Here is a 13,059-nt window from a genome sequence, read left to right as displayed (position 1 = left end):
ATTCACATCACTTCATCTGATCATACAGGCATGTTATCATCTCAAGTCATCACAAGAAGAAGGGTGAGTACAGTACAATAAGATATTTTGAGAGAGAGACCACATTCATGTAGCTTTTATGATAGTATATTGTTACAATTGCTTTATTTTATTATTAGTTATTAATTTCTGACTAGGCCTAATTTACAAATTAAACTTTATTATTCGTATGTATGTATAGGAAAAAACAATATATATAGGGATCAGTATCTGATTTTAAGCATCCACTGGGGATCTTAGGACGTATGCCTTGCAGATAAGGGGAGTGGGCTGGGGGGCTACTGTACTCTTGTTTTTTTTTTTTGTTTTTTTTTTTTTTTGCATTTTTATCTTTTTTTATACACAAATAGCAAACTCAGTAAGTAACTTGGCCAGAAGACTTAATTCATTGGGTATGATTAAAAGATAAATAATCTAAGAAGTGACCTCCGTAAGTTAACATTTAATGTTCTTTGCCTTTACCCCTGCTTTTTTAAAAGTACTATACTTTGCTTCTATCGGTATTAGAATGAATCATATTTAATTGGGTCAAAAGAGTTGAATATTGGCAATTTCACGTGGTTCAATGTAGTAGTGTATTTTGAAAGGACAAGAAGCAGTAATTGTAACCATTGTTAACGCCATTACAAGGATCATGTCTGTTTTATACTTACTAGTGTTATATCCACTGCCAAGCACAGTACACATAGTAGATATTCAGTACATAATTTATGAATGAGAAATACAGGTTTTTGAGGTTTCATACAGGTTTTGTAAGAAATTTAGGTAAAGATGGGGCCCCTGGGTGGCTCAGTCGATTGGGTGCCTGACTTTGGCTCAGGTCATGATCTCGCAGTCTGTGAGTTCAAGCCCCACGTTGGGCTCTATGCTGACAGCTCAGATCCTGGAGCCTGCTTCAGACTCTGTCCCTCTCTCTCTGCCCCTCCCCCGCTCTCACTGTGTGTCTCAAAAATAAAATAAAAACATAAAAAAAAAGAAATTTAGGTAAAGATTAAGGGAAATTTTCTTCTCGTCAGGCCCTAAGTTCTTTTTAAAAGACTGAAAGAGAAGGAATTTTTAGCAAAGCTCTTTTATTTCTAATGCAAGATAATAATAAATAATAAAATTTTTACTACTCTGGCCTCTTAGCCTTCTGTTAAAGAGGTTCCCCTTCCACTATTTCCACGAACCCAGCAGAGATTTAATACTCCTTGCTTTCCCCATCCTTTCTTGGGAGGCTTTCCACTGCTTTTGCCTTTCAATTACTCTGCCTCTCCTTTTATAAACTCAAGGTGGTTGACATGAAAAATGCAATGATAACTTCACCTTTCTCATTTGAGGCCAGAGATGCAGCTTTTTTCTATATACTAACAGCTTTTACAAACTATTAAGTATGTAATATGCCCAATCCTCATTTCTGTGTCCAAATAACTTACATAAATTATCTTGTCAGAATGCAACAACAAAAGACTTAGACTATATCATAGTCATCTAATAATAGTTTTCCAGATCCTTATGTTCACAGATGAGAGGTTGTAATAAGGCAGAGGGCTAAGAAGCCTCTTGTTTGGGATTGCCCGGGGGCTTTGGCACAAATATGAAGTAAATGTATTTGTCGTGTCATTGTCTAGTATTATTGCTTTGGGCCATTATTTTACCATGTACATTTCTTGCAGTATTGAGTTTCATCCACACAGTGGTGCTAGAAAACCAAGAATTGGTGATTGTTTCCCTCCTAATCAGTGGAATATGTACTTCTAACTGTTCCTTATAAAATAAATACTTCCTTGAATCATATAATAGCAATTTCCTCAACCTTCATCAAATCCATAACTAAATTTATAATGATTTTATGGCATAAACCTTGAAAATAAAACACCCGGGGCACCTGGTGGTTTGGTCAGTTAAGCATCCGACTTCCTCTCAGGTCATGAACTCTCAGTTTTTAAGTTCGAGCCCCGTGTTGAGCTCTAAGCTGACAGCTCAGAGCCTGGAACCTGCTTCAGATTCTGTGTCTCCCTCTCTCTCTCTTCCCTTCCCCCACTCATGCTCTGTCTCTGTCTCAAAAATAAATAAACTTTAAAAAAAATTGAAGAAAAAAACCCAAGTTATTTTATCAGCAGAATGGGTTTATTTGGGATTATTAGAGAATTGTAATTCGGGACACGCAAACTTTGGCAAAACCATCGGCAAGTCCAGCAAACAAAGGAGAAGAATGTTATTTTATGGAGAAGGAGGAGGAAGTTGGGAAGAATTGTTTTGAATAAAAGAAAGTCATTGGAGAACAGCAAAACTACAGGGTAATGTTGATTTCTCATTAGCTATGTTACAGGAGTAGTCCCGCTTCTTGTAGGAGATGCAGTGTATATCTTTTCCCTGTTGGGGCCTGTAATTGAAGATTCTTCTATTGAATATTCTTCTGTTGTGGTCTGCAATTGCCAGTTCTTCCTGTAACTGATGTTGAGTGGTGGGGGTTCCCCCTTCTGGCCTCCCTTCTTTCTGTACTTCTAGTGAGATTTCCCTTTATTAATATTCACAGTGGATTTTACCTTGCTTTGCTTTCGTCTGTGTTACATATTGTACTTATAAGTAATCTTTTATAAATTTGAATCTGAACTTTACTCTTCTGCTTAAAAACTCTTAAATGAATTACATTAAGTTTACCGATAAAGACAAGGTCTTTCATGATCCAATTCCTTCCTAGTTCCCTAGCTGTTTATCTGTAGCCTTTTCTTGTACAGTTCTCCATGGTGCTTTGTAGTTAGCCATCTTTTGTTTCTTTGAACACAAATTTTTCCTCCTGCTTTTGTCTGCTTTTCCTTCTGCCTATGATAAGTAGGGGTGTGTGTGTGTGTGTGTGTGTGTGTGTGTGTGTGTAGATATATTTCTTCATAAGTTAACTTTACCTTATATCCTTTCTAGCGTGGGTCATATTTCTGAAAGCTTTCATTAATTCGCCTCCTCCACAGATCAGTGCCCAGTGTTATGGTACCCAGTAACTTTTTCTTCCAAACATTTATTGCAGTTTCATTATATATTTACTTATGAATTATTTGACTAATGTCCATTTCCTTACTGAATCATGAGTGCTGAAGAGGTAGATTCTGTGCTCTTTGCTCATCATTGTGTCATTGGTGCCTATTGAATTATTGCTGAATGAATCAGAGAATAAATATAAGTCGGCCAGGCCTCAAAGCAGGTGATAGAAGTAGGAACAGATGAACATTATGGAAAAAAAAAGAAAACACTTGAAATTAGAATACAGTAAGTTGAGTTTTATATTAAGGTAAGGTATTGGCCCAGCATAGTTTACTTTTATATTTTCTGTCAGAGCAGAAATTAATTCTACGTCATGGGCAGCCCTGAGTGGTAAGGGTTCCTATCTGCATGTGAAGGAAGGTAGAGTGAGATTACATTTAGCCGAATAAAATTATGGAAATAGTAAAGAGAGTGGATCTTAAAAGTTCTCATCACAAGAAAAAAATAACTAGGTGACGGATGATGTGTTAAGTAAACTTACTATGCTAATCATTTCACAATATGTTCGTATATAAAGTATATTATGTTATACACTTTAAACTTACACAGTGTAATATGCCAATTATATCACAATAAAGGTGGAGAAAAGTAAAATAAAGTTATGGAAATTGCTTAATGCCCAGTGCAAAACACTGTTCTTCAGGAAGCCTCGTTTCTAGTCCAGGTAGAATATTTTGTTCTGTACTCTTGGGAAAAATTTGATAAAACATTGGAGAAATCACCATTTGTTCTTACATTTATTTCCATAATTATGAAACAAAATAATGAAAACATTCTCTATTTCTTAATGTGTGGTAAAAAAAAATTAATGAGATATAGAGATGAAAGAAATGAGATATAGAAATATAGAGGTGAAAGCATTTTAAAAACTATAAAAACTCTACATAAAATGGACTTAATATTTGCCCCAGAGACAGGAAATCCTCCAATTTTAGAATTTCCCCATTCTTTTTATTCATAATTATAAGGAAGAGGTGCCTAAAAGAAAAGATGTTATGGCATGAAAAACCCTATCTCTTATGGCCACTGTCAGGGATCATGCCAGTTTGATTCATTGTTTATCCTCTACACACAGTGCCTAGTGGGTGTCTAAAAATTGTTTTAGAATAAATAATATAGTGAATTTGTTCTTAAAGCCTTTGTGATTAGCATTCTGTGATTTCTTCACCTTGTGAGCATTCTGCAGAAAGAAATAATCAAAAGTGAAACCTGTATTTATGTTTATTCTTCTTGTATTTCAGCTGTGGCAGAAGTAAAACTTCGAGATGATCAATATACACTGGAACACATGCATGCTTTTGGAATGTATAATTACCTACACAGTGATTCATGGTATCAAGACAGCGTCTACTACATTGATAACCTTGGAAGAGTTATGAATTTAACAGTGATGCTGGTAAGAAAAATACCTGTAATAAGAGGATTTTCCAATAAATCTGATTCTTAATTTTCATTTTTAATCTGATGTCCAGGGGCACCTGGGTGGCTCAGTTGGTTAAGCGTCCAACTTTGGCTCAGGTCAGCTCAGAGCCTGGAGCCTGCTTCTGATTCTGTCTCTCTCTCTCTCTCTCTCTCTCTCTCTTTTGCCCCTCCCTTGCTAGCACTGTCTCTCTCTGTCTCTCAAAAATAAACAAATATAAAAAAAAAAAAATCTGATATCCAGAGAATTGAGGTACACATATCTTTAATCTATGGAATCCTATTGTTAATCTATATAAAGCTCTGTTCTGTTTAATTCAATTTTAATTTTTCCCTTTGTTCTTATCACTTATTATTCCCCTCCACACCCACCAATGAGCAACAATTCTAATGGATTTTATAAATCAATATTAATGTAACTGTTCATGTCTGCTTTTTCTAATGTGAAGTATTAACTCTGACTATGACAGTGAATTTGTTTATTTTTTCTTTTAATTCTTGCTTTATGTATTTTTAATCATGCTAATTGAGGCACAAACATTTTGTCTGCTATGGATTTGTCCTTTTAGCATTATGAAATGCCCTTTTTATCTCTAGACTCTGGGAATGATTTTTGTTTGTCTTGAAATCTTCCAATATTAATATAGTGTGATAGCTTTTTTTATTAGTAGTATTCATCTTTTTCTGTCTTTTTTCTTTCACTTTATCAGTGTTGTTGTTTTTAGTCTGATGCCTTAGACCACTCAACCATCCTAACATGACAGTGTTGTTATTTTTAAAATGTGTCTCTTATAAACAACATATAGTTGGGTCTTGTTTTGTATCTAGCATGACAATCTGTCCTTTAAATGAAGGGCTTAGGACATTTATATTTAATGTAATTACTGATATGGTTGGGTTTATGTTACCATTTTCCTGTCTTTTCAGTTTGTCCCATCTGTTCTTTGTTCTTTATCCCTTTGTTCCTACCTGTTTTAGAATTAGTCAAATTTTCTTAAAATTCCATTTAATTTTCTCTTGGCTTTTTATCTAAACCTGTTTGTACTATTATTTTTTTTTTAATGGTTAATGTAGAGATTGTAGTATTCATCCTTAAATGGTAATAGTCTGCCTCTAACACTAAAACTTTATGGTAGTAATTCCTTCTATTTCCCTTTTACCCTTCAAGCTATTTTTGTCCTATATTTTACTTCATATGTTGTAAATTCCACAATAGATTGTTAATGTATTTGCTTTAAACGGTCAGTAGAATGATAATAGCTTCCTAACTGCTCTCTGCTCTTTCTAGCACACCTCTACATTGCATCTACAGAATCATGGATTGAATTTTTTTTTATTCCACATGTAAGATTAATAGGTTATTTGTCTTTTCTGATTTATGTCACTTAGCAAGATGCCCTTAAGGACCGTCCATATTGTCGCCAAGGGCAAGTTTCATTCCTTTTTATGGCTAAATAAAATATTCCACTTTTTATATAATGACACATTTCCTTTACCCATTCATCTATTGATGGACACTTAGGTTTTTTGTTTGTTTTTTGACTATTGTAAATAATGCTGCAGTGAACATAAGGATACATGTATCTTTTCAAGTTAGTGTTTTTATTTTCTTGGGATAAATATCCAGAAGTGGAATCACTGGGTCATAGGGTAGTTCTATTTTTACTTTTTGAGAAACCTTCATACTGTTTTCCATAGTGGCTGCACCAGTTTACATTCCCACCAGCAGTACATGAGAATTTCCTTTTCTCCACATCTTTTCCAACACTTGTTACTTCTTGTCTTTTTGATAATAACCATTCTGGTAGGTATGCAGTGGTAATCTCATTGTGGTTTTGATCTGCATTTCTCTGATGATGAGTGATATCAAGCAAGTTTTCATATAGTTGTTGGTTGTCTCTAGGTCTTCTTTGGAAAAATGCTCAGATGCTCTGCCCATTTTTTAAGCATGTTTATTTATTTATTTTGAGAGAGAGCAGAGCAGGGGAGGGGCAGAGAGAGAATCCAAAGCAGACTCTGTGCTGTCAACGCAGAGCCTGATGCGGGGTTCAAACTCACAAACTGGGAGATCATGACCTGAGCTGAAATCCAGAGTTGGACGCTTACCCGACTGAGCCACCCAGGCACCACTCCCATTTTTTAATCAGATTTTTTGTGGATTTTTTTTGGGGGGGAGGGTGGGTTGCTATTGTATAAGTTCTTTATATATTTTGATACCCTATGATTTGCAAATATTTTCTCTCATTCCCTAGGTTGACTTTTCATTTTGTTGATCATTTCCTTTGCTTTGCAGAAGCTGTTTAGTTTGATGTAGTTCCACTCATTTATTTTTGTTTTTGTTGCCTTTGCTTTTGGTGTCAGATTCAAAAAATCGTTGCTAAGACCAATGTCAAGGAGTTTACCACTTATGTTCTCTTTTGGGAGTTTTATGGCTTCAGGTTACATTCAAGTCTTTAATCCAGTTTATTTTTGTGTATGATATAGGGGTCCAGTTTCATTCTTTTGCATGTGGCTGTCCGGTTTTTTGAAGACCATTTATTGAAAAGGCTGTCTTTTCCCTAATGTATACTCTTGGCTCTTTCATTGTAAATTAATTGATCATATATGTGTGATTTTATTGCTGGACTCTGTTCTGTCTCATTGACCTCCACTTCCATACTGTTTTGATGATTGTAGCTTTGTAAAGTATTTTGAAATCAGGAAGCATGATGCCTCCAGCTTTGTTCCTTCTTTCTCAAGATTGCTTTAGTTTTTTGAGGTCTTTTGTAGTTCCATACAAATTTGAGGATTGTTGTATTTCTGTGAAAAATGCCATTGGAGTTTTAATTGGGATTGCGTTGAATCTGTAGATTGCTTTGGGTAGTATAGACATTTTAACAATATTGATTCTTCCAATCCATGAGAATGGAATATCTTTCCATTTATTTGTGTTTTCTTGTAAATTCTTTTTATTAGAGTCCGGTGTGTCCTTCCAGAGGTAGTTTGTTTTTTCTGTATGTCTGTTTTTTATTTTTTTTAGCAAGTGTAAACACAAAGTGATCTATTTTTAAAATACAAACTCCTCATTGGTATATACAGTTTATTGTGCTCTTCTCTCCAACCTTGTGTTTTGCCATTTTGTACACTAGTCTCTAGCAATACCAACTCTTGCAGTTACTGAGACATGCCCTGTATCCTGTTGTCCTCTGCTCATTTTTCATGTGATTAACTCTACCTGGAACATTTTTTCTTAGTTCTTGCCAGGTTGCTTCCCGGTCTTTACTTAAGACCTAGCAAACCATCTCTTCTATTAAGCTTTCCCTGACATCCTCACTTTGCTCCTCTGGGAATATTCAAACCATTGGCTCTCAGATCTATGTGGACTTTTAATTCCTTCTAGGCCAGAGGTTTGCAAGACTTTTTCTGCATAGGGCCAAATAATAAATATTGTACAGTTTGTAGGTTAGACAGTCTTATGTCACAACTGCTCGGTTTTGGTGTGGTAGTGTGAGAACAGCGTTAGACGATATGTAAATGAATGAATGTGACTGCATTCCAAGCTCATTGACTATAGTTTGCCAACCCTTGGTCTAGGCCCTGGGTTTTTCTTATTTTTCTATAATCCTGCCATCAAGCAGAAGATTTGGTCAGTATGTTTGTTGAAATAACAACAACTGTTTAAAGCTTGTTCTTATCCTTTGTAGTTGTCTTTTCATTCTTGATAGGATCTTCCTCTTCTTATTTCTTCTCTGGGTTCAGGTATGAGTCTGGTTTATTGAGATAAATAACTTTACTGAATAATAAATATTTACTTCTATATTATATATACTTAGTTATATATTTTTATTATACGTATAAATATCTATTATATGTTACAAATATATACTTTATATATATTCCTCAGCAAACATTTATTGAATGCTATTATGCTTAGTAGCCACATACACAAATAAATTGATAACATGTAACAGTGGAAGTAGGGATAAGATGCAGACCTAGTACAGAGGAGGAAATGATAAATGTTGAGAGATGAAGTGTTCCAAGAAGTTTCAGAGGAGTTGTCACTTTGACAGAATTTTGAAGGATCAGTTAATTTGCCATGCAGATTGAGGCAGCTGTGTCTGCACATGACTTAAAAGGCACATTCAGCAAACTTCCACAGGCACATGTGTGCACTACAGGCACTCTAGATTGGTTTGCTAAAACACAGTGTATGTATGGAAGGACCAAAATAGTATGTATGCAGGCTTTGGTTGGAGATGAGGATGGCAAGGTGAGCAGAAGCCAGGGTGTGAAGGGAGGGAGGAACAGTCATGTGTTAAGCCAAGAGAAATATTAAAAAGATAATTGATTCTTTGATTCATTTTTGTACTATGCTTGGCTGGGAGAGGATATGGTAGGGTCACAGTTTTGGGCCAGAAGCTTGGTTTTATCAGTTTACTTGTTGATAACTGTGATTTGGGATACTAATTTCCAATTTAAATCACAAGATTGATTGGAAATGTGGAAAGAAAGTTTAATGGTAGCATTTGAAATCCTATAAGCAGTGTGGACTGGTCAATATAGTTTTCTTCTCCCATTGGAAAGTTTTCAAAGGAAATCAAATACTGTAAATTAAAAAAATTTTATTAAAAAAATTTTTTTGGTGTTTATTTACTTTTGAGAGAAAGTGCACATGCGCACAAGTGGGGGAGGGGCAGAGAGAGAGTGAGAGTGAGTGAGAGAGAGAGAGAGCGAGAGAGAAAGAGAAAGAGAGAGAGAATCCAAAGTAGGCTTCAGGCTCTGAGCTGTCAGCACAGAGCCCAATGTGGGACTCAAACCCAGGAACTGTGAGATCATGACCTGAGCAGAAGTTGGATACTCAACCAACTGAGCCACCAGGAACCCCTCAAATACTGTAATTTTAATAAGAGTGCTTATTTGACATGGAATCTGGACAAAGACTAATATGTCTTTGATCCCTTTTCCTGACCTATTTGCTAGCTTCTGTGGACATATTAGAATAACTAGTTACAATTCCTTATTTAGTTTAGTTTCTCTACTTATAGGCTCATTAAAAATAAAAACACTGTATACATACACACTCTATATACACTATGTACTAGGATAGTCTGTACATATGAGCCAAATGCCTGACATACATGTGCAGTGTATTATTACCTATACATGATTATACATGCCCATACTCTACATATGCATAACTTGTATTTTATTGTGTCTTTTAACTTTAAGGGCTTTTATATTTTTTAGATTCTGTTGTGTTTTGTTTTTTTAGGAAGACAAATCTAATATCTGTAAATTACCTAAGAATATTGACTTCCAGAGCCTAACTCAGTCACATAGTCTGATTTGTACTATTCACTGAATCTTCAACATATTTATTGAATACCGGCTATATGTTACACATTGTCATAGGCACTGGGAATTCTGCATCATACAAAATAGTCTCTTCCAGTTTATTAATTCACAGCAGAATATGAACTACAGTTGACCCTGAACAACACTGGGAATCTGAGCATTAAACCCCTCCTCCACTGTGCAATAGAAAAGTACTAGTTTTGACTCCCCCAAAACTTAACTAATAGCATACTGTTGACCAGAAATCTTGATTAACACATATTTTATATGTTGTATGTATTGTATACTGTATTCCTACAATAAAGTAAGCTAGAGAAAAGAAAATGTTACTGAGAAAATCATAAGAGAAAAAATAGGTTTACAGTACTGAATTGTAAAACATTCACTTATAAGTGAACTGTTGCAGCTCAAACCTTCATTGTCCAAGGGTCAACTGAATTTCTTTCTCTTGCTTCCCCAGTTTGAACTTGACATTGAAATAACAATCTCTTTTGTTCAAAAAAGTATACACCTTTCCATATGTATAATGTATATTTAAGTTTGTTTAGCATCCTGATAAAATTAGGAAGTTTTTGTTTTTAATTTTTATTGACAAGCAATAAGGTATCATAATTTAGAACACAGGGCTTGAAAGTTTCCTTTCAAGAAGTTGCTTTCTTTCATAGTTCTCATTTATCATCTCATCCTTGAACTCTTTGAGCACTTCATATGCATTCTCTGTTTAGCTAAGGTCCTTGAATTATTCAGTATAATAGGGGCGCCTGGTGGCTCAGTCGGTCAAGTGTCTGACTTCGGCTCGGGTCATGATCTCACAGTTTGTGAGTTTGAGCCCCGCATTAGTCTCTGTGCTGACAGCTCAGAGCCTGGAGCCTGCTCCAGATTCGGTCTCCCTCTCTCTCTGCCCCTCCTCTGCTCACACTCTGTCTCTCTCTCTCTCTCTCAAAAATAAATAAACATTTAAAAAAAAAAAGAAAGAAAAGGTGTATAATACACACTCTAATATTAATTTATTAGATCTTGTAATGTATTAGATCTTGTATGGAAAAGACCTACCGTATACCTTTTTTTTTTCAGCTGGTGAGGTGACACTATGTTTGAGGATCCCTGGCTCCAAATTTTAGTTTTTGCAGGTTTATCTCCTGGGCTGGAGAGTTGTCCCCAGAGAGGAGTCCTCTAGGTTCTTGTCTGAGGGGTATAAGGCATGATCCTGTTTTCTGAGATGCAAGCAAAAGGAAAAAGTTTGTGGTACCATCTTTTAATATGTGGGGATCTAACTCATTCCCCTCTTTTCTTTCAGTAGAGTTCTTTACCCCTATGTTTAGCTGGGCCTGGTGGCCAGAGTCAGTCTAGTTAAAATTAGAGAAATCTCCAGTTTTTTCCTGCAGTGGGGAATTTATATTGTTTTGGAGAGAAATGGTATTTTTATGATTTTTTTTTCCACCCCAGAACATGGTATGTCTTTCAATTTATTTAGGTATGCTTTTATGTCCTTAAGTAAGAGTTTTATAGTTTTCCTTTGACTTTATGCTCATTTTATTAAATTTATTCTTAAGAATTTTGAGGTTTCAGCCCATTGTTAATAAAGTTTTGCTATTTTTTAGATGCTTATTGTATAAACATTGAAATAACAGCCACCTTATTTGATAATTTAGTAATTTTTACTTACTCCCATTTAGGTTTTCAAAAGGTACAATTATATCGTCAGCAACAAGAAACAGTTTTCTCTCTCCTTTTCTAATGTTTTTGAACATGGAAATAACATTCCCCTGCTATTCCATTTTTGTCTTATTGCTGTTACAAGATAGAACCTCTGAACAATGTTGAATAATAATGGGGGTTGCAGGTATCCTTGTTTAGCTCTTGATTTTAATTATAATGGCTTTTAAATTCACTTAAGAAAATACTGTTGGTTTTGATAAATAGCCTTTATTATTTTATTTTATTTTTTTAAATGTTTGTTTATTTAACACTTATTTATTTTTGAGAGACAGAGAGAAACAGAGCATGAGTGGGGGTGGGACAGAGAGAGAGGGAGACATAGAATCGGAAGCAGCTCCAGGCTCTGAGCTGTCAGCACAGAGCCCTATGTGGGGCTTGAATCCACAAACCATGAGATCATGACCTGAGCCAAAGTCAGACACTTAACAGATTGAACCACCCACGTGCCCCTTCATTTTTTTAAAGTTGCTTCCTTCGGTTTCTGTTCCGCTGTATTTTATCAAATGCTTTTCAGCACCCACTTACTGTTAATGATTATATGCTTTTCGTTAATTATCAATGTAGTGAATTAAATTGATACATTTATTAAATTGCTTAATTTCCTGGGATAAACCTTTTTTGGTAAGAATATATTCTTTTCATACAATATTGGCTTCTATTTTCTGATATTTTATTTTTCAAATATTTGTACTTTCACAAATTATAGTGGTTTCTTTAATTTTTTTTTTGGTGAATATGTCAGAATTTCATTAAAGTTTTGCTGGCCTAAAGGAGAGCTTTCTGGAGCTAGAACAATTTAAGATTGGAATGATCTATTCCTTATATGTTAAATAAAGATCCTTTTTGGACCTGTCTTCTATCCCTTTGTCCTTTTCAGTGTTAGTCTTCCAATTACCTATCCAATTTATTCTATGGTAATTGGTTTAGTCAAACTCTGTTTTCCGGGTAATTTTGTAATATATTTTTTTGTTAGAGAAGATCATTCATTTCTTTTTAAGTTTTCAGATTTGTTGCTATAAATTTGCATGTTCATGCTCTTAAGATTATCTTCTGTTTTTCCTTTCTCTGTTCTTTCTTTTTCCTTAATCAAACTTTAGAAGGATATTTTTATTATTTTATTTTTAAAGACCCATGTCTGGGATTGTTTTAGTTTTTTTTGCTTAGTTCAGTTTTTGTCTTTGGTTTTCAAAGTGTATGTAATGCACATCAGAATCACTTGGAGTAATTGATAAAAAGAAAGGCTAATTTAAGTTTATGGTTCTTCAAGATTCTGATTCAGTATGTTAGGTTGGTCATGGTCTGAGAATCTGCATTTTATCAGGTATGTTAAATGACTGTGGTCCAGTGACCACATTTTTTTTTAAATGTTTATTTACTTTTGAGAGAGAGACAGAGACAGAGCGTGAGTAGTGGAGGGGCAGAGAAAGAGGGATACACAGAATCCGAAACAGGCTCCAGGCTCTGAGCTGTCAGCACAGACCCCGACACGGGACTCGAACTCGGGAATGGAGAGATCATGACCTAGGC

The 13,059-nt window shown here is 35.1% G+C and overlaps 1 protein-coding gene across 1 annotated transcript in view; it reads left to right on the top strand.

The window, feature by feature from the left end:
• The window catches only part of NUDCD1 (NudC domain containing 1), a 75,652-nt gene that overhangs the window by 9,113 nt on the left and 53,480 nt on the right, over positions 1-13,059 (top strand). The window contains exon 2 of the mRNA XM_060611162.3: positions 4,299-4,453. Within this exon, the coding sequence (XP_060467145.1) occupies positions 4,299-4,453 (155 nt within the window). The remainder of the gene's footprint in view (positions 1-4,298; positions 4,454-13,059) is intronic.

The sequence above is a fragment of the Panthera onca genome, chromosome F2 (assembly GCF_046562875.1).
Source record: "Panthera onca isolate mPanOnc1 chromosome F2, mPanOnc1 haplotype 2, whole genome shotgun sequence".
Lineage (NCBI taxonomy): Eukaryota > Metazoa > Chordata > Mammalia > Carnivora > Felidae > Panthera > Panthera onca.
Note: the sequence above shows the minus strand (reverse complement) of the source record. Positions and strands in the feature narration are given on the sequence as shown.